The sequence below is a fragment of the Thermothielavioides terrestris genome, chromosome 5 (genome assembly GCF_000226115.1).
Source record: "Thermothielavioides terrestris NRRL 8126 chromosome 5, complete sequence".
Lineage (NCBI taxonomy): Eukaryota > Fungi > Ascomycota > Sordariomycetes > Sordariales > Chaetomiaceae > Thermothielavioides > Thermothielavioides terrestris.
This window is the reverse complement of record NC_016461.1, coordinates 3812651-3833658: the sequence shown is the minus strand read 5'-3', so window position 1 is coordinate 3833658 and position 21008 is coordinate 3812651. Positions and strand designations below refer to the sequence as shown.

Below are 21008 nucleotides of genomic sequence, written 5' to 3'. Positions count from 1 at the left end.
GGTAGATACGCAGCTAATCACCCATCAACTTCCGCACCCGCCGCTCCATCCCCTCCTCAAACTGCTGCACGCCGCCCTCCAACACACTCAGCTTCCCGCTCGCCAGCTTATACACCGTCCTCCTCCTCGGGGCCCCTTCCCGTTCACCATCCTCCTCCTCATCCTCCTCCCCGTCCTCCTCCCCGTCCCCCTCGTCATCCCTCGCGCCCTCCACGACGCCCCGCACAAACCAGCGGTCGTGCGACACGACCACGACGGCGCCCTCCCACACCCTCAGCGCGGCCCGCAGCGCCGCCACCGTCTCGTAGTCCAGATGCGTCGTCACCTCGTCCAGCACCAGCAGGCCCGGCCGCCGCCACAGCAGCCGCGCCAGCTCGCACCGCACCAGCTGCCCGCCCGACAGCCGGCGCAGCGGCACGTCCGACGCCAGCCGCCCCGGCAGGCCGAGCGAGCCCAGCAGCCCGCGCAGCGCCGGCTCGCCCAGGTCCGCCGCCGCCGCTTCGACACCTCCTCCTCCGGCCGCGGATGCTGCTGCTGCTGCTGCGGTCTCGCGCGCGAGCAGGGCCAGCGCGGTCAGCGCCGGCTCGGCCCGCCCGAGCGCCTGCAGCTGCTCGACCGCGTGCTGGGAGTAGTAGCCCAGCCGGAGGCGCGGGTGGGTGGTGACGGTGCCGGTCTGGCGCGAGCCGGGCGGCGGCGGGGCGCCGACGAGCAGCCGGATCAGCGTCGACTTGCCGGCGCCGTTGAGGCCCAGGATGCCGATGCGGTCGCGCGGGCTGACGGTGAGGGTGATGTCCTGCAGCGTGGGCGGCGCGGCGGTTGCGCTGGTTGCGCTGGTTGCGGAAGCGTACCGGAACGTGACCTTCTCGAGCGAGAGGAGCGAGCCCGGGAAGCGCATGTCGGGCGGGTCCGGCAGCGCGATGGACACGCCGCGCTCGTCCTGCGGCACGACGATCTCGGCGCGCGCCGAGTAGTGGTAGCCGGCCAGGTCGCGGTTCAGCTTGAACCGGCCGCCCTTCTCGTTGACCTGCATGCCGGCGCGGTTCTCGAGCCGCTTCTGGCGCGACTTGGCCTGGCGGATCTTGTTCTGGTCGTCGTTCTTGCGGCCCTGCGCCAGGTTCTGGCGGATCGTCTCCTGCATGTGGGCTTTCTGCTTCTCCTGGGCCTCCTTCATCTTGGTGAGGTACAGCTTCTTCTCGGCCCGCGCCGACTCGTACGCCGGCAGGTCGCCGTGGAAGTAGGTCAGGTCCTTGTCCTTGAGGATCAGCAGGTCGGTGCACACGGAGCTGGCGAAGTCGCGGTCGTGCGAGACGAGCAGGAGGGTCGGCGGCGCGGGCAGGTCCTCGAGGCTCTGCAGGTGGCGCTGCAGCCAGATGATGCCCAGCAGGTCGAGGAAGTTGGTCGGCTCGTCGAGGATCAGGATGTCGGTTTCCTGCAGCAGGGCGGCCGCGAGGGCGCTGCGCATGCGCCACCCGCCGGACAGGCTGGCGGCGGTCTTGGTCATGTAGGCGTCGGTGAAGCCGAGGCCGGCGAGGATCTTCTTCGCGCGCGATTCGATGTCGGCCATCCGCGATGGCTCAACCTGCAGCTGGAGATCGGCCAGCATGTCCGCGGCCTCTTGCGTCTCTGCTTGCAGCGTCTCGGCTGAGATGTCCTCGGTAGACTGCTCGTTCCTGCCGGGAGTTAGGAACTGTGCAGGGAACAGGGCCCGTCGTCAGGGGTATCGTCAGGGGTATCGTCAGGGGCACATCTCACAGCGCGGCGGCTTGTGCGACCAGCTTCTCGTACTCGACCAGCGCCTTCCGCGCCTGCAGACCTCTCGCGCCGCTCCGCAACCGAGCATCCTTGTCGAGGACGAAGAGGCGTTTCTGCATGCGCTCGAGACGGAGTTTCCGCAGTGCCCGGAGCGGGCTGTACGGATCTGCGCTGTTCACCGCGGCGGAGAGTGCTGGTATGTTTGAGTCAGTCAGGCTCGTTGTCCGCGTTGAGCCAGTGCGATGCGTACAGTTGATCTCCTGCTCCACCTCGCTCTTGGCCGTCGCCTTATCCACCACATACTCGAGCACAGTTGGGCCGTCCCGGGCGGCGCTGCTGCTGCTGCTGCTCGCTGCGAGGTCGTCCGTGTCGGCATCGCCAATTCTCGTCTGCTGCAGGATGGACACCCTCGTCTGCTCCGGGATGCCGGGGATGAGCTTCTCGGCGATGGCCCGCAGCAGGGCTTGTCGAAACGATCAGCCCAGCGCGCCGGAAAAGCAGATGGGTTGCCTAAGCTTACTTGACTTGCCCGACCCGTTCCTCCTAACCAATGCATAGCGACTCCCGGCCTTGAGGCGCAGCTTCGCGTTGCTGAGGATCTCGGTGCCCTCGGCGGCTGCCTTCCCCTTGCCCTTGCCCTTGCCTGCCGCGCCGGAAGTGACCGTGATGTTGAGGCCTTCAATATCGAGCTTTATCTGGTTATCAGTGACAGGATCCGGGCAAGGCGAGAGCGAGACCAGTCTTTGAACCTCACCTCCCGGTAGTTGGGGCTCTCGATGTGAAAGCGCGTCTGCTTGCACGACACCAAGATGGTCGAGACGGACTCGGCCGTGATCGATGTCATGACGGATGTCTAAGCCGATGGGAGTACTACGAGTTCTGATGAAATGCCCGGGCAGGTCCAACAGCTGAACATTGAGATCCAATCGGAAGCTCCTCGCATCCCCTGAGCTAGTTGTTCATCGTCCCTCTTCTCCTGCATTATAAGCTGGAGCTCATCTGCGCCTCTCTCACGCTCGAACAGTGGCAGATCCACTTGTCACAACCTCATTCCACAGCAAGTGGGATCATTCACTCACCTTACTAGTACTGTGTAAAACCCGCTCTCCAATCCCCCAAAAACACCCGGGCCTGAGCGACCCGGGCGATTCGGCCGGCCATGAGTCACGCCGCTGCCGCTGCGGGCCGGCGTGGATGTCATTTTCCCCTTATTGGACCGGGAAGCTGCGGTCCCCCGCCGCGCAGCAACGCGGTTTCCTTGGCGGTCCCGGGCTGCATTGCCTGCCCTTTTTTTGCTCTATCACGCAATCCAGCCAAGCGCTTGGCTCAGACTGGCAGGCCAGGTCCGACGCTGTTGTGGTTCATCGAGGAATTGTGATCCCGAGATGCCCCGGCTAGGTAAGGGAGTTTGCGAATTGTATTGCATTCATCAAGAAGAAAGAAACCTTTGGGTCGAAGCAAAGCAAGATGAGCTTCCCCAGCGCCAGAACGCCGCCGAACCGCGAGCGACAAAAAAGCTAACTACCTCGTTCCACCCGCCCCAAATACCGCCGACTTCTCATCCCTCGGGCTGTCCGTCCGGACCCGTCCCATCTGCGCCGCAAACGTGGTGGTCGGCTTCCACTTGCCCGACCGCCGCGGCGTCGTCTCCTCCATCATGTTGTCGATCTGCTCCAGCGTGAGGCCCTTCATCTCGGGCACGAGGAAGTAGGCGAAGGCCAGCGACAGCACGCACAGCGAGCCCCAGATGAAGAACACCCGGGGCCCGAGGTCCGCCGACCCGGGGCCCTTGCCCACGAGGTAGGGCGCGATCACTGCGATGATGCAGTTCCAGAACCAGTTGGACGCCGTCGAGATGCCCACGCCGCGCGACCGGATCGGCAGCGGGAAGCACTCGCCGACCACGACCCAGGGCACGGGGCCCCACGTGGCCGCGAAGAAGAAGATGTAGATGCAGATGAAGGCGATCATGGCCCGCACCGCCGCGTCGTCGTGCTCCTCGACCCGCCCCGCCGTTACGCCCACGCCCGCCACGATGAACTGGGAGACCACCATGCCGACCCCGCCCCAGATCAGCAGCGGCCGGCGGCCGATGTGCTCGATGGCCCAGAATGACACCGGCGTGGAGAGCACGTTGACCAGCGTCGTGACGAGCGAGATCAGGAACGGGTTGTGGATCGTGCCGAGCTGCTGGAAGAATGTCGTGCCAAAGTAAAAGATGAAGTTAATGCCTGCCTCGTGTTAGTTTTTTTCCCACCTGACAGGCAACGGCAAGTCGAGGAGCGCCACCGACCTGTCAGCTGCTGCACCATCTGCAGGCCCGCCCCGAGGATCGTGCGCCGCAGATTGCCGTTCCCCCTGAGCAGTGACCCCTGGAAGCAGGCCATCCACGATCCGATGTAGCTCGTCTGCGGGATGATCTGCATTTCGTACTCATGGTTGGCCACGATCTCGGCCAGTTCGTCTCGGATGTAGTCCGAGTCGATCGGCTGCCCTCGCACGAGCGACAGGTCCTTGGCGGCAGCATTGATCATGCCTTTCATGACATGGAAACGGGGAGACTCGGCTGCGAGGCGTCAGCGTCCCTTCTAGACATGACGGGCGGGGGCGGGGCAGCACTCACGCAAAATAAACAGGCCGATACCCAGGATCAAGGCCCACAGGAACTGGACGCCCACGGGGATGCGGTACGAACCCGTGTCGTCGCGAGTCGAGGTCGCATAGACGACGCAGTTTGCGAGCAGGATCCCGAGCGTGATGCAGAACTGGTAGCCCGACACCAGGGCGCCACGAACCCTCCGGGGAGCGACCTCGGCCATGTACAGCAGGATCGTGGCGGAGATGAAGCCCACGCCCAGCCCCGAGACGAGACGGCCCATCACGAAGAGGGCGACCTGGTTTGTCGATGCGATCTCGAGGACACAGCCGATAGCGAAGACGGTACAGCCGATGATTATGGTAGGCCGGCGGCCGATGAAGTCGGCCAGGTCCCCGGCGATGAGAGAGCCGAAGAAGGTGCCGCAGGATAGGATCGAGGTCATGAGCGACTTGGTCGACGACGGCAGCGCGAAGTCGGTCGGGTCGACGCCAATCGGCGCCCCGGCTGCGTAGTCGTACTGCAGGCCGGTGTACTGGGTGATGAAGAAGGGCATCCCGAGCACGCCCGACATCCAACCCGTGTCATAGCCGAAGACTGGCGCGTGTTAGCATGGCTGCCAGAACGGAGGACTGGGACCTACGACAGACGCACAGATTCCGCCGAACGCGGCGAAGGCACAGAGAAGGTAGGCCTTGAGGGTCACGGGCGCCTCGACCCTCGACAGGTCGGCCGTGCCCGTTATGGGGTATACCACGGCGCCGACCATGTTGTCTCGCGCGAAGCACTGGTCATGCCATGGACCGGGCCGTCTTGTGGTGTGCGCAAAAGCAAAAGGTCCAACAAACGGAACGCCGCGAGGAAGAGGCGAGGGGCTGGCTAGGATATATCCAAGGGGGTCGCTGACCAGCAAACAAGCCCGAAGCAAGCCTTCACGCGCAAGGGGTCAAACAAACCGCTTGAGCGATCTGGACCATTCGCCACGAGGTCATTGCCGCTAAGGAATGCCGGATATGCACACTGCAAAAGCGGGACGACAAAGCAGATGGCCGGGGGTTCGCGACGGGGACAATGGGCACTCCGAGGCGCCAAACCCTTTAGTGTTGTCATTAGTTCGCTACCTAAGGGAGCGGTCTCTGCCTCTCTGGGCCCTGGCTCTGCCTCCTACCCCGGCCCCCGTGCCTCGTGCACAGTAAGAACAAAAGCAGCCTCGAGGCAGGCTGCGCCTCGGCGTCACTATCTGATTCTGAGGTCTCCAATTCGTTCCGCCAGAGGGGTCTTGTACGCTGCGAACCTGCCATAAGTGACCTGTCTGCATAGGTAAATGTAGTTCAAGTCGATGGGACAGCAACTGGCAACGGCGAGGGAGGCATGTCTGAGTAAGACGGGAGAAGCCAGGGGCCCGTGGTTGAGGCATCGAGTGCCGGCAGCTGGAGGGAACAGAAAGCATCATCAAAGGCAGGGGGCCTGGCTCAGGGCCGTTGCACAGTCCCCGCAGAAAACTGCGGCGCCAGTCAATGCGCTGGTGCGCCAGCAGAACGCCACACGCTCAGCTGGCTTTCTGTTTGCTTCCCAAAGCGTCGAGGCGGGGGCGCCACCGACGGAGAGCAGTCTGTTCTCGACGAAAGTCCGGAATGACTAAGCCGAAGCCGGCCAAGTGTGCTACGCTGGAAACGGAGGGTTCCCTGACAAAACACACACTCGCATAGGTTATTCTTAAAGAGGTCCCGCCAAGACTAATTTCGGAACCTACCGCTTACAAGTATTTACAAATTGCCGCGAGGGAGCGGGGTCGCCACGACTTCGAGCAACATCAACAACGAAGAATTGCAAAGACTCGTAGCAACAACTTTGCGAAACCTCAACCAAATTGAAAAAAAAGAAAACGAAGTTAACCTACACCCTAACCTTGACCCTCACCCTAACCATAACCCTCACCCTAACCAGCAGGGGGCTGGCGCTACCCCCCGCACCCCCGGCGAACTAACCCGTGGCTAACCCGTGGCGATAGTGCAAACCCCTTGGCGGTCTTGGCGGGGTACTGACGCTGTAAAAACATTGCCGACAATTGGCCGAAATTAGTCTTGGCGGGACCTCTTTAAGATCCAGCCTCGTATGAGGTGATGAATTTCTGTCTCACCTTTTTCTCAACCCACCATGCAGGTGTGCGACCTGCATACCTCAAAAAGAGATTCAAGGTCGCTTACAGTTGCCCATACGCGGTGCTAGTGTGTTCATTTATACCCCACTCAGTTATTAGAGCAGGTTCTTTGTCTCTGCGTAACGCATAGCTTTCTCACTTCGCGTCGCATCTCAAGGTTGACCTCAAACAACGGAAAACAACTGGAACGCTCTGGATGTCCGCGCAGAGAGAGGTGGGCCCTGCTGAGAAGCCAGCCCAACTATCTCGCTCTGGCAATCTCTTTCCTCAGCTTCGCAAACATCCAAGCAGGTGGAAACCTACCTCGATCGACAGCAGACAAGAGGCAAGAGACAGGAGACAGAAACCAAACCGAACCAAACAAAAAACAAAAGGAGACATACAACACCAGGGATTCGCTGGTCGTCACCGACCCAACTACTAATCTGGCCCTTGTCAGCTTACCTAGGGGAGAGCGGACGGGATCCCGAGTTTTCTGACAGGTATGGTCGTATGTGGTGGGAACCAGCAGCGGAGAGCTTGAAGTATCATGGTCTTGGCTTGTTTGTTGCATTGGGATAGGAGGTGACGGGGAGGACTGGAAGTGTAGTGGATGTACGGAGTAAGATGTAGAGCACAGCTTACGGCCGTACTCCAAATAACTGGTGTAATGCGAATGCGTACAAGGCCAGCCAGCCCTGGCCGCTCTGTCTCACCTTTATTTATGCTGAAGCTTAACATGGAAGGTCTGCGGGGGGGAAGATGGAAAGCATCGGACGCGTATGCGCGTGGATGCTTGCAATGGTTAGCGGAGATTCCCGAGTTTGCCAAAAATGGTCCAGGCTGCGGACAAGTCGCAAGAGGAGCCAGCCCCAGCGTTTCCGTACACTTGTGAAGAATATTGAAACGGAGAAATTTCGGAGGACGTTTCTGAGGTTCGAGGGAGAGAAAATGGAAGAAACCGCAGCCGAGTCGGGGTCTTGCAACGGGCCGAGCACCTCGCGTCGGAAGCTGGTCTTGGGTACGCCTGCCTTACAGGGCACTGGACCTTAAACTGATCTACAGATCTACAGCGCCAACAGCACGTCGGGCCGCTTCACTCGCAAAGGGCTCTGGCTCGCCGAGCGTGATGAGGTATGCCAAGCAGCATGTTGTTGCAAAAATTGGAAAGTTTCAAAATTTCTACGCATACCACAGCAGATTGGCGATCGCCAACAAGGCATAAACGGCCTGAGAGATGTGTTTCACGCTGCCATTTCCTGGCTTGTTTCTCCAATTCTTCAGCGCTCTCTTTGTCAAAGGGACGCCATCCACGTGCCGCGCGCGGGCCGAATACTGCCACGAGGGCGGGATGTGCTGAAAGTCGAAAACAAGTCCACCACTCTGCCGAATTGGTGGTACATGTCTTGGCGCCGGTCTGCAAATCCAAGCAGCAGGGCAGATGACTGGCGATGCCAACCACAACCACGCTAACTAACGAGCAATTGCTCCATATCAGCTGGATTTCCGGTTTTCCATGGCACGTACGGCCATAGGTGGTAGAAAACTCGGGATCCCGTCCGCTCTCCCCTAGATAAGCTACCAACCGCCGGATTAGTAGTTGGGTCGGTGACGACCAGCGAATCCCCGGTGCTGTACGTTTTTTTGCCCCGCCCCAGTATGTACATGCAAGGTATGGAGGTAAGGTAGAAGAAACACGCTCGAATGCCAGCCCATTGGAGTCGCACGACTTCCGCAACGGTGAGCCCGTCTACTTCGTACACCGGCCCGATAGCTTCAAAATTTCCCTCCTGGGCGAACAGTTTGGACGGAGCCGGAGCCTTAAAGGTCATGGGGAATAGACCCCCCGGGAAGCCGTCATTCAGTGCCCGGCTTGGACACAGATAGGGTAGCAGACAGGGACTTGCGGACTCTACCTGTCTCGAACTGCAGCGTGAACAATGGCTCAGTCGACTTCTCGCGTCACACCAAGCTCCTTCATCCTCTTCTCAGCCCAAGCTCCCAGATCGCCAAAATAGCCCTCTGGGTCGTCGCCACGCCAGTCTCGCAGCGCGAACCAGAGGTGGCGCGCGTCCTTGCCAGCCTGGATAGCGCGCTTGTAGTCAGGTGCTTCGCGGAAGAGGGCCTGCCAAGTATTTGTTTAGTCACAGTTCCTTTGAAGTACACTGGACACAGCGGCAACGAACTATCTAAACGAAGAGCATACCTCAAAGCACAGCCTCGACCATGTCGCGAATTCCTCCAGCTCATCCGCCGCAACGACGGGCGACAAGCGGGTCACGGCGGGCGCCGCATCTTCATCCGTCACCAGGTCGACGGTCACCGCCATCAGCGGGTCGGACAAGATGGCCGGCACAATGCAGCCGGTCTCCCAATCGTACAAGGACGTGGCAAGAGGCTGGTTGTTCGCATCCATTGTAACCGAGATGTTGTGAACGCCAAAGTCGCCGTGGTCGATAACGAACCGGTATAGGAGGTTTTCATCATCGCCGGTAGGTATTATGTGCGGGATGAGGCGAAGCAGGGACTGCTTGGCTGCTGCAGCCACCGGACCGACCGTGTTATGGTCGTCTTCCCACCCAATCATGTCACCGACATTTTTGATGGTTGCTTCGATCTTGGACGTAAAGAGGGCAACGCAGAACTCGCGCGTGGGAGCAACGGGAACGGGAAACGATTCTGGCTTCTGCTCGAACAGGCGTTCGCGGAGCCAGGCAGAAGCGAAGCTGGGCGGGACATGGAATTTGTACAGCGATGCGCGGATGTGAGCTGCCTGAGCGAGAAGGCAAGACTGGGAGAGGAAGTCAGCATACGAAGCGAATGGCCAGATCGGTAATCATTTGCGCGTATGTACCTTCTGAGCCGGGCTGAGGGCGCGCCACACGTTATCCTCTCCCTCGGTCCTCTGGAACACAAGCAAGCGCCGGCCTGCGATGTCCTTGGGACGGTCCAGCTTAGGGCCCTCATGCTGCACGGGGACGCGATGATAAAGCAGACGAGAAGCCAAGATGTCCGGCTCTGACTGCAGAAGTGCGTACACCTCGGCCTCGAACTTGACCTCGGGGACTTGCACGTGGATCGGAAAGCCGTCGTAATCAGGCATGTTGACATCGCCACGGGCTAGGCGTGCTACAATGTCCATCCCGTTGGACAGCTTGAGATGGATTCCCTTTTGCCAACCCACCGGCCGCTGTGTAAGCATGGGGTGTGCGATTGAATCGATCATTGCGTCTTGACCACAACCTACATAGTTGTTGGAGCCCTTGGAAACGAAGGGAATGTCAACCACCTGGGCGCCGAGATTCTCCTCAATTTCCTGAATGAGGAGGTTCACATCCCACTTGTCCTGGAACGGACTGTTACCACTGCGGACTAGGGTGAGCAGATGTCGGCCATCGAAGTCGCGGCCATCAGGCATCTTGGGCCAATCGTCGCGGAACGACATGGCGAGGCGAGAGATTTGACAGGAGCAGATATCTGCGGTGAAGATCGTGTCTCTTCTGCCTGTTCTGAGGGAGAGCTTGAATCATGCTCTAGCCGGCGAAGCTGGTGACCAGGGTGAAGTCTGAGCGGTCTGTTGGCACAGATGCCAGAAATATATAACTGTACTCAAATCAACATTGGTGGGGCTGTGCTCTCATGCAATCCGTGCCACCAATCGGGCCCTCCGCGCTGTGCATGGGCTTCGAGGAGTGCTTGCGTCTGTGATCTATACTGCCGCACTTGCCATGGAATTTGAGCTTAGGACTGCCCCGGTGGACGGCAAAGATAGCAGGGACAAACTTGCCCTGGTTGCGAGTCTCGCCATCGTTGCTAGGAACGACAGCGCTCACATTTGCCAATCCTCGTTGGCGGTGCTGGAGGAAGGGCAGAGGTTGTGGTGAGCGGCATGCCTGAGGAACTCGTCGCGGATCGGTCCATTGACAACATCAATGGGGATCGGGCCTATGTTGTTGGAAGGGTCAGCTTCATGAAACAGCCATATCTAGGGACGGCGAGCAGCTCGGGGGCTTTCAAAGAGATGCTGATCTGACCCAAATGTCTGGCCCGCACGCTCTTCGCCTTGTCTCTATACTCAGAGAATCCCGAGGACCAACATGCCATGCGAAGCCGCAGTCCTGGACACTGCAAATTCCGCGTACCCTGCTGAAAGCCTAAACTCATCCTGCAACCTGAAACTTTACTCGGGCTAAACTTCAGGGACGATTCATCGGCCCAGCACCGTCTCGTCAGGCACGGCTCTTCCACCATGCATGTTCAGCTCTTTCTAGCTCTCGCTTTCCTTTTTCTAGCCGCGTTCGCCAAGAAGTTCTATGGAGACTGCTCGACTCCGCGGTGCAACTTCTGCCTTCCTGCCGCCGTCCGCGACGCCCCCGGCATATGCTTCGATCTGACAGCCAGCTAAGGGTAACGCCCTTTCCAGAGTTTCGGAGGCAGACTTGTAGGCATTATTTTCTCAAACCGCGGCTGATCTACCGACTCAACAGCATCGCCGTAACTCACCTGTACAATGGGATCCTACAACACCCAGCATTGGACGCCGCCGTAGCCACCGGCTCGGGTCCGAACTCCGGAGCTGCCGGCTCCACCTCCACCCCGGCTGGCCCCCATGAGAACTTAGTGGAGCAAAAGCAACGGAAGCGAGGAGCAAAAGGAAAGCTGAATGATTTCGTCCAGGTTCGAACTGGAGACCTTCAGTGTGTTAGACTGACGTGATAACCAACTACACCACGAAACCATCTTGTCTTGCTTATTCAGCGACCGTGATGCGACGCCCAAGTGCAGGCCCGCACCCTCCCCTGTGGCGCTTCGTACCCAAGCAGCCCCTCGCCAGAAGAAGGAGAAAGGTCATTGATGAACACAAGAGATTTTGCGGGAATGGCCCGGAATCCACCTAATGAAGCTCCTCGTTCTGGGATAGCTTGGCCTGTCTCAGTCGTGCTCGGTATATCCCGCATGTCTCTCCCTCGATCGATCGCGCACATTCCACGCCCAACCAGGGAGAGAGAGGACAATGGACGCTCCGGACCCAGATTACGACTGCCGTGTTGTCTGTCGTCTCTTGCATGCGTGCTTTCCCAGATAGCTCACTCAATATTAACACACCCGTCGATTCCCGTCTGAACGCTGCCCATCACCATGACCACCATGGGCAAGCGTAGCTATCTTATGCTGTTGACGCTATACCTCGGAGTCCTGTACTTCGTGACAATACACGGCCGCCTCGCGCTGTTTGCGCCATCTAGTTTGTCCACCCTCCCCGCGCCGGACTAGTTCTTGGGAAGTGTGCTGCTGACAAACGGACCAGGCCACCCGCGTCCTGTACATACCTACGGCGCCGGATCATGGCCCAACACTCCAGCTGTCGACGTCGACGAGCAATGGCACGTCGCCACCGCCTCCTGCAGACCACCCCTTGGTTGCAAACCCCCGCGGGAGCCAGACCGAGAGCCCTACCTACCTAGGTAGTCAGCCCTCGCCAGGCGAAGTCGAGCGCTTGTCTATAGCTATAGCTGCCTGCCGCAGACCGTCCATCCTCGACCCATCCGACACCGCGGTCGGTAGTTCGCATGTGCTGTCCGGCTATCAACAAGGGCCGTTACAGCTACCTGCGACAGCAGACCGCCCGGGCTGCCACTGCGGAAAAGCAGGACTTCCTTGCTCTCAACCTGCGCCATCGGGTCGCGCCTGCTGGGCTCTGTGAGCGGGGCCATCCGCTTCCTCGGGCTGGCGCACAGGGGTAAGGTTGGTGAAAATGGAGAAGGGGGATGTGAGGGAAGAGGGGGGGGGGGGGGGGGGAAGGAAAAAAGGTGAAGGAAGAGTAACGTCAGCGGCTTGGGTGTCAAGAACGGCCGTCTGAGATGGGAGCAAGGGGCTTGGGGGTGGAGAGACGGGATGACGCTGATGGGAGCACGATGAGAAGCAGCAATGCTCGTTGAGAACTGCGAGAGGTCGCGCCGTCGTGCTGTTGCACCCTTTGCACAATATTCTCCTCCTGCTGGTGTTTGGCATCTGAAATGCTGCCAATAGTTAATGCACCAACGAGACTTCTGAGGAAGGTAGTGAATACGAGGCGCACGGGAACCTGCAGGAACAGCCTCCCAGAGAGACACGCGCAGCGGCAGGGCGGCGCCATGCCGTGCGACGGGGTTATGGGATGATCGTCGGATCGCCGCAGCTCGCCCTAGGCCCGGGCCTGTGTTGGGTACTTGATGTGTGGAACGTGAACACTACACGTGCAGGTACGAAGTGCAGACTACAACACGAAGCAGTTGCCGCGGCAGGAACCAGCTCGCAAGCATCCTTGGGCAGCTAATTCTCGTCTGGACTTCCCGCTGCATCGCTCCAAAACACCGCATCGTCCATCATCAGGGGGCCCTAACTTGGGACGGCCCGACAACGCAAAGCCACGTTTCAGCTTGGAACCGCGAAACTGTGCAAAGCTGGCATGTTGTCTGTCTCCGCCGCAAGTTACGAACAAGAAGCCAAGCCGAGGTGAAAGAAACAAAAATGGCACACAGAAGAGAACAAAAAAGCGCATAAAAATGCCCGAGGAGCACGCCTCGGCAGAGTATCAAGTCGAATGATAATCGACACAGCCCGCATGTAGCCACGCGAAAGAGCAAACACACACACCACTGACACACCCCAACCCCTGGCATAGCACACAAACAACCAAATGCGGCTCAGAAACACACAACATCCCAGCTCTGCACAAAGTTCGAGGTAAATTAGGTAGGGTAAGTTTCGGCAAGTTAGGTAAGCAGATCTTCAACCACTCGCTCGCTGGTCGTATCTCGTAAGTCCTCGTAAAAGCAATGCCCTCGGCGGGGGTTGTCCCTCATGTACACAGGTAACGCCGTTGAAATTGATTGGCCCCCCCCTTCTCCGGGGAACGGTGCCGTTATAAGCTTTTACTCAAAATCAGAGAAGCGCAGCAAGGCCGGCGGCGAGGAAGACCAGCGCAGACGCCGGGCCGACGACGCTGCCGGCGCCCGTCGGGGACGCGGTGGCGGACGGCTTGGGCGGGACGATGGTCGTAACGGCGGTCGTGTTGGAGGGCACGAAGATGGAGCTGCTGGGCGCGAGGGACGGGGCCGAGGTCGTGCTTGGCGAGGACGTGGTCGGCGCGGCGGACGAGGTGCTGCTGGTCGACGACGTGGTGGTGGTGGAGGTGGTGGTGGAGGTGGTGCTGGTGGACGTGGACGTGGACGTGGGCGGGGCGGTCTGCGAGACCAGACCACCGACCACGCTGTAGGCGGAGGCGCACGCGTTCAGGTCCATGCCTTCCGGGCAGCACCACGTCTCGCCCTTCTTGTCGGCTGTGCAGTAGTATCCAGCGTCGCAAGAGCCTGGGAGAGGGGGAGGGTCAGCATTGCCACAATTCAGTTCGCAATCGATCGACCGCATCACTTACTGCCAGACTTGTCTGGGCAGCAGATCTCGCCGGCGGCCGGGTTGTAGCAGTGGACCTGGTTGTCCTGGGCAGCGCAGGCCTCGTAACCGGCACCGCAAGCCTGGGCGCATGTGTCGCCGGCACCGCAGGCGGCCTGCTGGGGCTGGTAGCCCGGGTCCTGGCGGCCGAAGAGATCGCGCACGGATGTCTTCATCAGGCTGGGCCTGTAGGGCATCGGCTCGGCAGCGACATTGGCCGCGAAGGTGAGGGCCGCAATGGCGGTGATGGACTTGACAAGCATGGCGATAAGATTGAGGTCGTCAATCGGAACGCACGCGGAAGTGGCAACTTGAAAAGGTGTTTTTTGACGAAGTATGGCCGTAAGGGAGTCGCAGACTACGTCAGGCAGTAGGAATCGGCGCCGTTGGGGATTTAGAAACGAATGGATAGAGCGCAAGAGACTCTGAAAGGAATGGCAGTGTCTTCGTGCGAAGAGGACGACGGATGAGGGCGTGGGCGAGAGAGGGAAATGAGGGCGGCAAAAACGGGCGCGACGATCTCTGGGGGAATGGGTGCCCAGGGACCCTCAAAGAGCTTAGGTCGAAAAATGGGGCCAGGGGCGGCAAGTACCCTGACAGCTACCTTAACCGGTCGTCGTTAAAGAGGTCCCGCCAAGACACTAAGAATTACAGGCTTTTACACATCGCCAAGGGGTAAGTGGGGCCGCGACGACTTAGAGCATCAGCGACGAAGACAAACCGCAAATACTCGCAAAAACTCGTCGCAATAACTTCACGAAACCTCAACGAAATTGAAAAAAAGAAAACGAAGTTAACCCGCACCCTAACCTTGACCCTCACCCTAACTATAACCCTCACCCTAACCAGCGGGGGGCTGGCGCCGCCCCCCGCACCCCCGGCGAACTAACCAGTGGCTAACCCGTGGCGATAGTGCAAACCCCGTGGCGATGGTGGCTACGTACTGACGGTGTAAGACCAGGGCTGGAAATTAGTCTTGGCGGGACCTCTTTAACGTCTACCCCTTAACCACAAGGCAGCGGTACCTTACTTTGGATGCCAAGCGGCCACTCATCAGCTCTCCTTAATTTTAGCTCGAACGCCGCTTCTTGCGTGGCACGGTACCTGCGTCCAGGAACACCAATGACGGCCACTCTCCCGTCTCGCACTCCAGAGAGCAACGCTTCACCTTGATCGCTCCAATCGCTGGCGTCCAAGTGGGCAAATTTTCTTTGTTTCTCAGCGAGAAGCTTCCCAAATCGCGGCGGTCTCTTCGTGGCCGGGCTTGTTCTTTGGGCTGAAACCCTTGGTAGCCACACGGCATGGATTGCTGCAGAGCCAAGCAGGTCGGCTTCACCGTGCCTCACTGGCCAAGCGAGCAGGGACTCCGAAGCCAGAAGCCATTCCCGTCTCGGTCAGCTTGCCGTTTCACGCTCACTCCCGGCAAGTGTCCGGATTACGGAGTCCGGAGTAACTTACCCTTTTGCCACGCCAAACTCGATGGGGATCTTCGAAACCCTGGCCCCTCTTCGTGTTACTGGATGGTCGGCCGAAATCCCTGTTCCGGTACGAATTATTCGACGAAAGCAACCAGGTTGGGCGTCAACAAGGGAAGCTGACAGCCAGACATTCTTCCATAATCCGTGAAGCGCCCAAACAGTCTCTGCACCGCCATCGCCTGCTCTCGCGGAATTTGGTCCCGCCGCCCGCTGTCGCTGTCGTGGTGTGGCGCTCTGTCCACTGATGTTTGACTGGCTCACAAGCTCTCCCACAATTGCTAGCTTGTTTCAGCATCCCGCGCCCGATGGTCTGTGCTGTGACCGAGCAACCAGACCCACTCCGGCGCCGGTCCCGTCAATTGCCGAACCGGCACACGGAGACTCCGGACCGGGCACTTGATATACCCGGGGTATGAGGGCCCCGCACACTTGGATTGAAACCGGACTCGGGGTTCAAAACCACGCTTTGGATTCGGTTGGCCACTCCACTCTGGACCGCGCTCCCTCCCCGCTTCGAGAGGGGCATCCAGCAACGTCTCACACCGCAACAGCGTATCAAAATGGGCGACACGGCTGTCGGCATCCTCCATGAGACGGGGCATCAAGTCGGCAAAGAACTGAGCCGGTAAATAGTTGTCGAGGTTCCCAAGGTTCCCAAATGCGTCCGAGCTCAGGGCACCGCAGCGCGCCATCGAGGAGTCTGGGGCCCCAGACACCAGACACGCGTCGGTCAAGTGTCCCATTTGCTACAGCAGGGCAAGAGTATCCCTCCGGAGTGGCCACCAGACAGACTATCGAAGAGCTGTTAGACTTGCCAGTCCGCCATCCCATCCTTTGCCTTGCTCAAAAGACCTACGGTCTACCGAGGGATGATCCAAATCGGACCATAAACTCATCGGCCATGCAGTTGGCTTATTCCACAACATCGCTCTGCCCACAGCTGAAGGGAGAATATGCCAGTATCGCTTCGGCCTGGACCTGTTGCCCATCACCCGACGAGGCAAGGAGAAGAGGAGCAATCCTTGAGAGGAACCATGCTGCCGAAACGGCAAGAACAACAGCGCTAACGGATGGGTGAAGGATAGATACTCTCTCGACGCCGCCAGAAGGCCTCCTCCCTGAAAGCCACAATCTCAGGCACGGCTTCCACATACGGTGTACGTTACAGCTGTCTAAATTGCTACGCTGCTCGTTTGTCCCCTTGGCCCTGCTCAACATGGGAGTCACATACTCCCAACTCGAGGAACACGGACGTCGCAGCTTTCGGCCATCGGCGAGAGCCGGAGGTAACAGCTGCATTGCAGCATAGACGGCAAGCCGCCTCGTCCGGCCACGGTGCCACTTCTCACGGACGACGGCATGCCGCGATATCAGAGGATCCGCCCTGTCCAGCGGTATCCACATGCGGTTTTAGCTCAGTTGGGAGAGCGTCAGACTGAAGTCAGAACTTCAGGAACTCAATCTGAAGGTCGTGTGTTCGATCCACACAAACCGCACTGCTTGCTTTTTCGTTGTTGGGCGGAGCCTTTTTGGCTTCGGCCGCCCCTGATATCTGGGCCAGGACTCAGGGCAAACTCAGACTCAGGGCAAACAGCCAAGTGGCCCTTGTGGTACCAAAGCAATTTCGGAATCCAGTCGAGCAAATACGGCGTGGATGCTAAGTGAGGCCTTGCTTCGTTTCTCAGGAGATGCTCCGACTGTTGAAAGACCGGAACCGAGACTTTTCTCCTTGTCTTTTCACCGGTCCTGGGCCTAGCGGCTCTCGGAGTGCTGGCAGAACTCTGGATTCAGCCTCCAGGGCAGCTCTCCGATTGATGATACGGCCAGTAGACACCCAATTTCAGGAAGCCAACGTTGTTGGTGTGGAAGAGGAGGAAAGTAGGGGGAGACCCTGACAAGGGTGGCCTGAGACCATCATCTCTCCGGAGTTGTTCTCCTGGTTCACAAGAGAGCAGCGGATTTCCATCAGGCTGCTTCTCCTTCGGAATGCGGTTACTGATCTTGATCAAGACGCGCCACTCCAAGGACTTCTCCCAGCACTCTAAGGTCATCCTCTGACCTCAATTGAAGAATGAGTGTTGCCCATCTGTCCAGGTGCCGCGGCAGTGGCCAAGTAAATGTGCGGGACCAATGACGCGGGCAGCACTTTTCGACACTTTAGCATGACGGAGACTGTCACTTACGGTTCCTTGGGCATCTACCACACCGGAAGAGAGGGCGAGTATGTCGCCAACCAGAGTCATAGCGAGGATATAACCAGAACCTGGCAGGATGCTTTGCTTGGGGGCTGCTATTGTCCTTAAGCTCAGTGGCAAAGGCTCGCTGCCCGGCACCACTCACTCCTGAGTCCCAGATCAGATCTCACCGCCAGTCCACCACTCTCACAGAGGTTATCAGGTTGTAACAGAATGTCATTCCTACAGAATCGTGATCATCGACAGTTAGCTTCACCGTTGACCCAAAGCCCGACCAACCACTCTCAGAGCCTGATGAACCTGGGGCGAACTTCTTTAAATGTCCAACAATATCTGAATTTCACCAGAATCCAGTTTCTGTTAAAGACGTTTCCTTTTCGTGATAGGAAGAGGTCACCAAGTACAAGTCTTTGGACAGTGGACGGGGTCAGAAAAGCTCAATGACACTGTCCTGCTAGCTCTCCCTTGAGAGCGGGAGAAGAATGCAATAATTCCTCCTACTCAATGGGGGCCCATGCAAAGACAAAGCTTTGCAAAACCCCATGTCTTCCTCGCACCAACGATAAGTGGAACTGCAATATCTTCACCCGGACACTCCCGCCCTCAGTCTCGAGTTCGAGTAATTAGAGTAGTCAACAAGCTTCGTCCCAACACCCAACGCGCTGTTCGCCAAAGGACTGCAGAGAGGGGCTCAGTATCAAACCTTCCAACGCTTACCCATGTCTTACAAGTAGTTCAGGCAACAGACTTAAGGAGACAAGCCGTATTGCAACATACCTGGTCGGGAAGGACATGTCTCTGACCGACTTGGACAGAACCACTCCAGCCGCTGGAACCGGCTTCTCCTTTGACTGTTTATCTTCAATGTCAACTGACTGGAGCCAGCAAAGCGCATGACCTCGCATCCAGCAGCGTCATCGAATCTCAAAATGCCTCCTTGTCCCAGTGCCTCGCAGGACTTCTTCTTCTGCTACTAGGTACATCACACATATTCTCCAAGATACAGGAACTTGACAAGACCGGGTGCATATTTCCTCGGGGGGGCACTGAGACCATCACTTCAAGTGTAGAGAGGCCGCCAGAGCTAAAAGTCGGGGAATTCTTCTAGGAACAGGCTCAAAACAACGCCTGACATACTCTCCTGACTCCGAATTGCTCTTCGACAATGAGCTGTATTGTCCCAGTATTGTGTCAGGGGCATCTGAATGCTTCCAGACTCAAGCAGCTTCTCTCCATGTGTCTAGACGTCTCCTGACCTACTTCTAAAGCCTGTGGCTCAGTTCTGCCCTTCCCATGAACAGACAACTGACACAGAGCCGCCCCGTCAACACGCCTGTCCTCGCACACGCCAACCGGGGCGGCACAGTCGTCCAACTCGCTGAGCCGTGCTGCCCCTCTATCAGGATACTCTAACGCATCTCCAGATAACACCTCGGCCTGCGTCGCGACGGTGAATTCGCAAGCTTTCCCGGCATGACTCCGGTGCGCCGGTGGCGTCGCAGCACACTCAGTGTAGCCTCAAAAAAACACGGAAGAGGCACGGAATTGCCAGGTGAGCCCGAGCATCTGCACCAGGCCTGACCTCCGCGCGCTCTGGGCTCTATGTTGGCCGCGAGTAGACCCGGGGCACGACACCGGCCGCCTCATACCTCCCTACCTCTCCCTTCACTCAGGCTGGGAGCAGGATCACACCATGCCCACCCGGCACCGGCATGTGGCCGCCAGTGGCTATCACGGCCTGCCATGCTCGGAGCAGTGGCTTCCCTCTTCCTTCTCCTCCCCCCCCCCCCCCCCCCCCCGCTCCCCGGCCCCAGCAATTACACAGGTTGTGTATGGTATCTAGTTCCAGGTCCAGACCCCAGCCGAGCCGTGCCGCGACACCACATGAGCCGATCAGATCAGATCAGGCGGCGGCCGGCCAGGGCCCAAGTGCCGGAGAGCGCGCGGGGATACGAGTGCCGACGGCATCAGACTGACCTTGCTCACAATGGAACAGCAGGTCATCACGAAAGGGCCTCGTCGAATCGACAGCAGCCGGAGGACGGGATGCGCCCGGCAAACAATCCTCAGCGAACTCGCCCAGCGCAGCGCGCACGGCTCCGCACCCCGCACAAGTCGCATTCGCCGCTTTGGTCAGGATGGGCCGATCCATCATTCGATCTCGGCGGCCACACGCGGGGGAAAATCGTTCGACCAGCCCGCAGCGCGAGCGCAGTTTGCGGGTAGGCAGCCAGGCAGGCAAAAGCCCTCTCTCTCTCTCTGCAAGACTCCACCCCAACGGGTTGCATATTGTTATGCAGGAAGAGCAGCCTTTTCGTCGTGTCGCTTGCAGGACGGGGTTCCTCGCAATCGAGTGGCGTGTTGCAGCGCCCCCTTCCGTCGTACAGCTAGCAGCAGCACCTAGCAGCAGCACCTAGCAGCAGCAGCAGCAGCAGCAGCACCTAGCAGCAGCGCTGTCACGGTACAGGACGGAATTCACATGCCATGAACATCAGGTCAGGGGGTAATGAATGAAATGACCGTTACGACCTGTTACCGGGCCGTTCGTCTCTGTCAGTCCCTGCTGTGAACCGAATACGGGCGCGCAAGAAATCGTGATACGGAGTGAACTACCAGGTAGACAGGGTCGCAGAGATGCTACCCCGCTGCCCTGCATTTGGTGGCAGCGTGGCATTTGTCTCAGGTAGTAGTGCGCAGAGCCCAGTGCACTTTCGCAGCACTGTAATGTACGCAGTAGCAACAGTAGTACCTGTTGTACAATAGCAAAAATACTCCATGCCGTCTTCACCAAAAGAGAAGGAGGGGAACGGACGACGACCGGCCGAGTCCATGTCGGATCGCAAGGCCGAGCGAGGGACTGGGAACTGAGCCGCCGAAGCGTGCATCTGCACGGGCACCAAAAGAGATCGAGGGGTGTGTGTGGTGTGGCAGTTACGGACGCTGTGCCGGGGAGCCTTCCAGGGCCGGGAAGGCCCTGGCGGGGAAGGCGGCCTGCATAGCCGCTGCGCATCATCTATGCGGGCGGACCGTTTGGGTTGAAACATTTCAATCGGGGCTCGCGGAGGCTTCTCGCGGGGGGTTGTGTGTATACACTGTGTAGCATGCTGTGTCTGGAGAGAGTCGCTTTTGTGTCCACAATCGTTATGTCGTACACATATGCTGAGGGATTCTTCGGGAGGAGGGCCGAATTCATGAGACGAACCATGATTTTCAGACTGACGGACCGGTTGACAAGTAGGAAGACAAGCCGCCGACAGGGTCGAGTCGGGGAGCTGGCGATCCCGGCCCGAGCCAGGCAGCTTAAACTACGCTAAGTGGAAGAGCGGCATGAATCTCGATCTTGATGTCCAGAGAGGGAAGATCGATGTCGCAATGACGGCACGAGATAGTTAGCACCCACATGCGTTCCACCG

General features: G+C 58.8%; 5 protein-coding genes and 2 non-coding genes across 7 annotated transcripts; 2 read left to right on the top strand and 5 right to left on the bottom strand.

Moving 5' to 3' along the window:
* Positions 1-13: 13 nt before the first annotated feature.
* THITE_2097425 (uncharacterized protein) lies at positions 14-2757 on the bottom strand (the record flags this gene model as incomplete). Its single annotated transcript, XM_003657099.1, has 5 exons — positions 2507-2757; positions 2273-2441; positions 2003-2215; positions 1753-1945; positions 14-1670 (listed from the first exon to the last, which is right to left on the bottom strand). Exons 1-5 carry the CDS (start codon positions 2594-2596, stop codon positions 14-16), a joined length of 2322 nt encoding a protein of 773 aa, XP_003657147.1. The 5' UTR covers positions 2597-2757.
* A 405-nt stretch (positions 2758-3162) lies between these two features.
* THITE_2070615 (uncharacterized protein) lies at positions 3163-5117 on the bottom strand (the record flags this gene model as incomplete). Its single annotated transcript, XM_003657098.1, has 4 exons — positions 3163-3987; positions 4062-4318; positions 4376-4945; positions 5003-5117. 4 exons carry the CDS (start codon positions 5115-5117, stop codon positions 3274-3276), a joined length of 1656 nt encoding a protein of 551 aa, XP_003657146.1. The 3' UTR covers positions 3163-3273.
* A 2996-nt stretch (positions 5118-8113) lies between these two features.
* On the bottom strand, positions 8114-9933 carry THITE_2082271 (uncharacterized protein; the record flags this gene model as incomplete). The annotated part of the gene is made up of 3 exons (XM_003657097.1): positions 8114-8613; positions 8695-9279; positions 9736-9933. The coding sequence occupies 3 exons, from the start codon at positions 9931-9933 to the stop codon at positions 8434-8436; spliced, it is 963 nt and encodes a 320-aa protein (XP_003657145.1). The 3' UTR covers positions 8114-8433.
* A 1219-nt stretch (positions 9934-11152) lies between these two features.
* THITE_t135 lies at positions 11153-11226 on the bottom strand. Its single transcript has one exon. It is a non-coding gene; the product is annotated as a tRNA-Val (tRNA).
* A 132-nt stretch (positions 11227-11358) lies between these two features.
* Positions 11359-11976, top strand: THITE_2122598 (uncharacterized protein; the record flags this gene model as incomplete). Its single annotated transcript, XM_003657096.1, has 2 exons — positions 11359-11733; positions 11797-11976. Coding segments are annotated over exons 1-2 (254 nt in total), but the record flags the coding sequence as incomplete, so codon positions are not given.
* A 784-nt stretch (positions 11977-12760) lies between these two features.
* THITE_2097422 (uncharacterized protein) lies at positions 12761-14419 on the bottom strand. The gene is made up of 2 exons (XM_003657095.1): positions 13906-14419; positions 12761-13840 (listed from the first exon to the last, which is right to left on the bottom strand). The coding sequence occupies exons 1-2, from the start codon at positions 14183-14185 to the stop codon at positions 13413-13415; spliced, it is 708 nt and encodes a 235-aa protein (XP_003657143.1). The 5' UTR covers positions 14186-14419; the 3' UTR covers positions 12761-13412.
* A 2385-nt stretch (positions 14420-16804) lies between these two features.
* On the top strand, positions 16805-16896 carry THITE_t137. The gene has a single exon. It is a non-coding gene; the product is annotated as a tRNA-Phe (tRNA).
* Positions 16897-21008: the final 4112 nt, after the last annotated feature.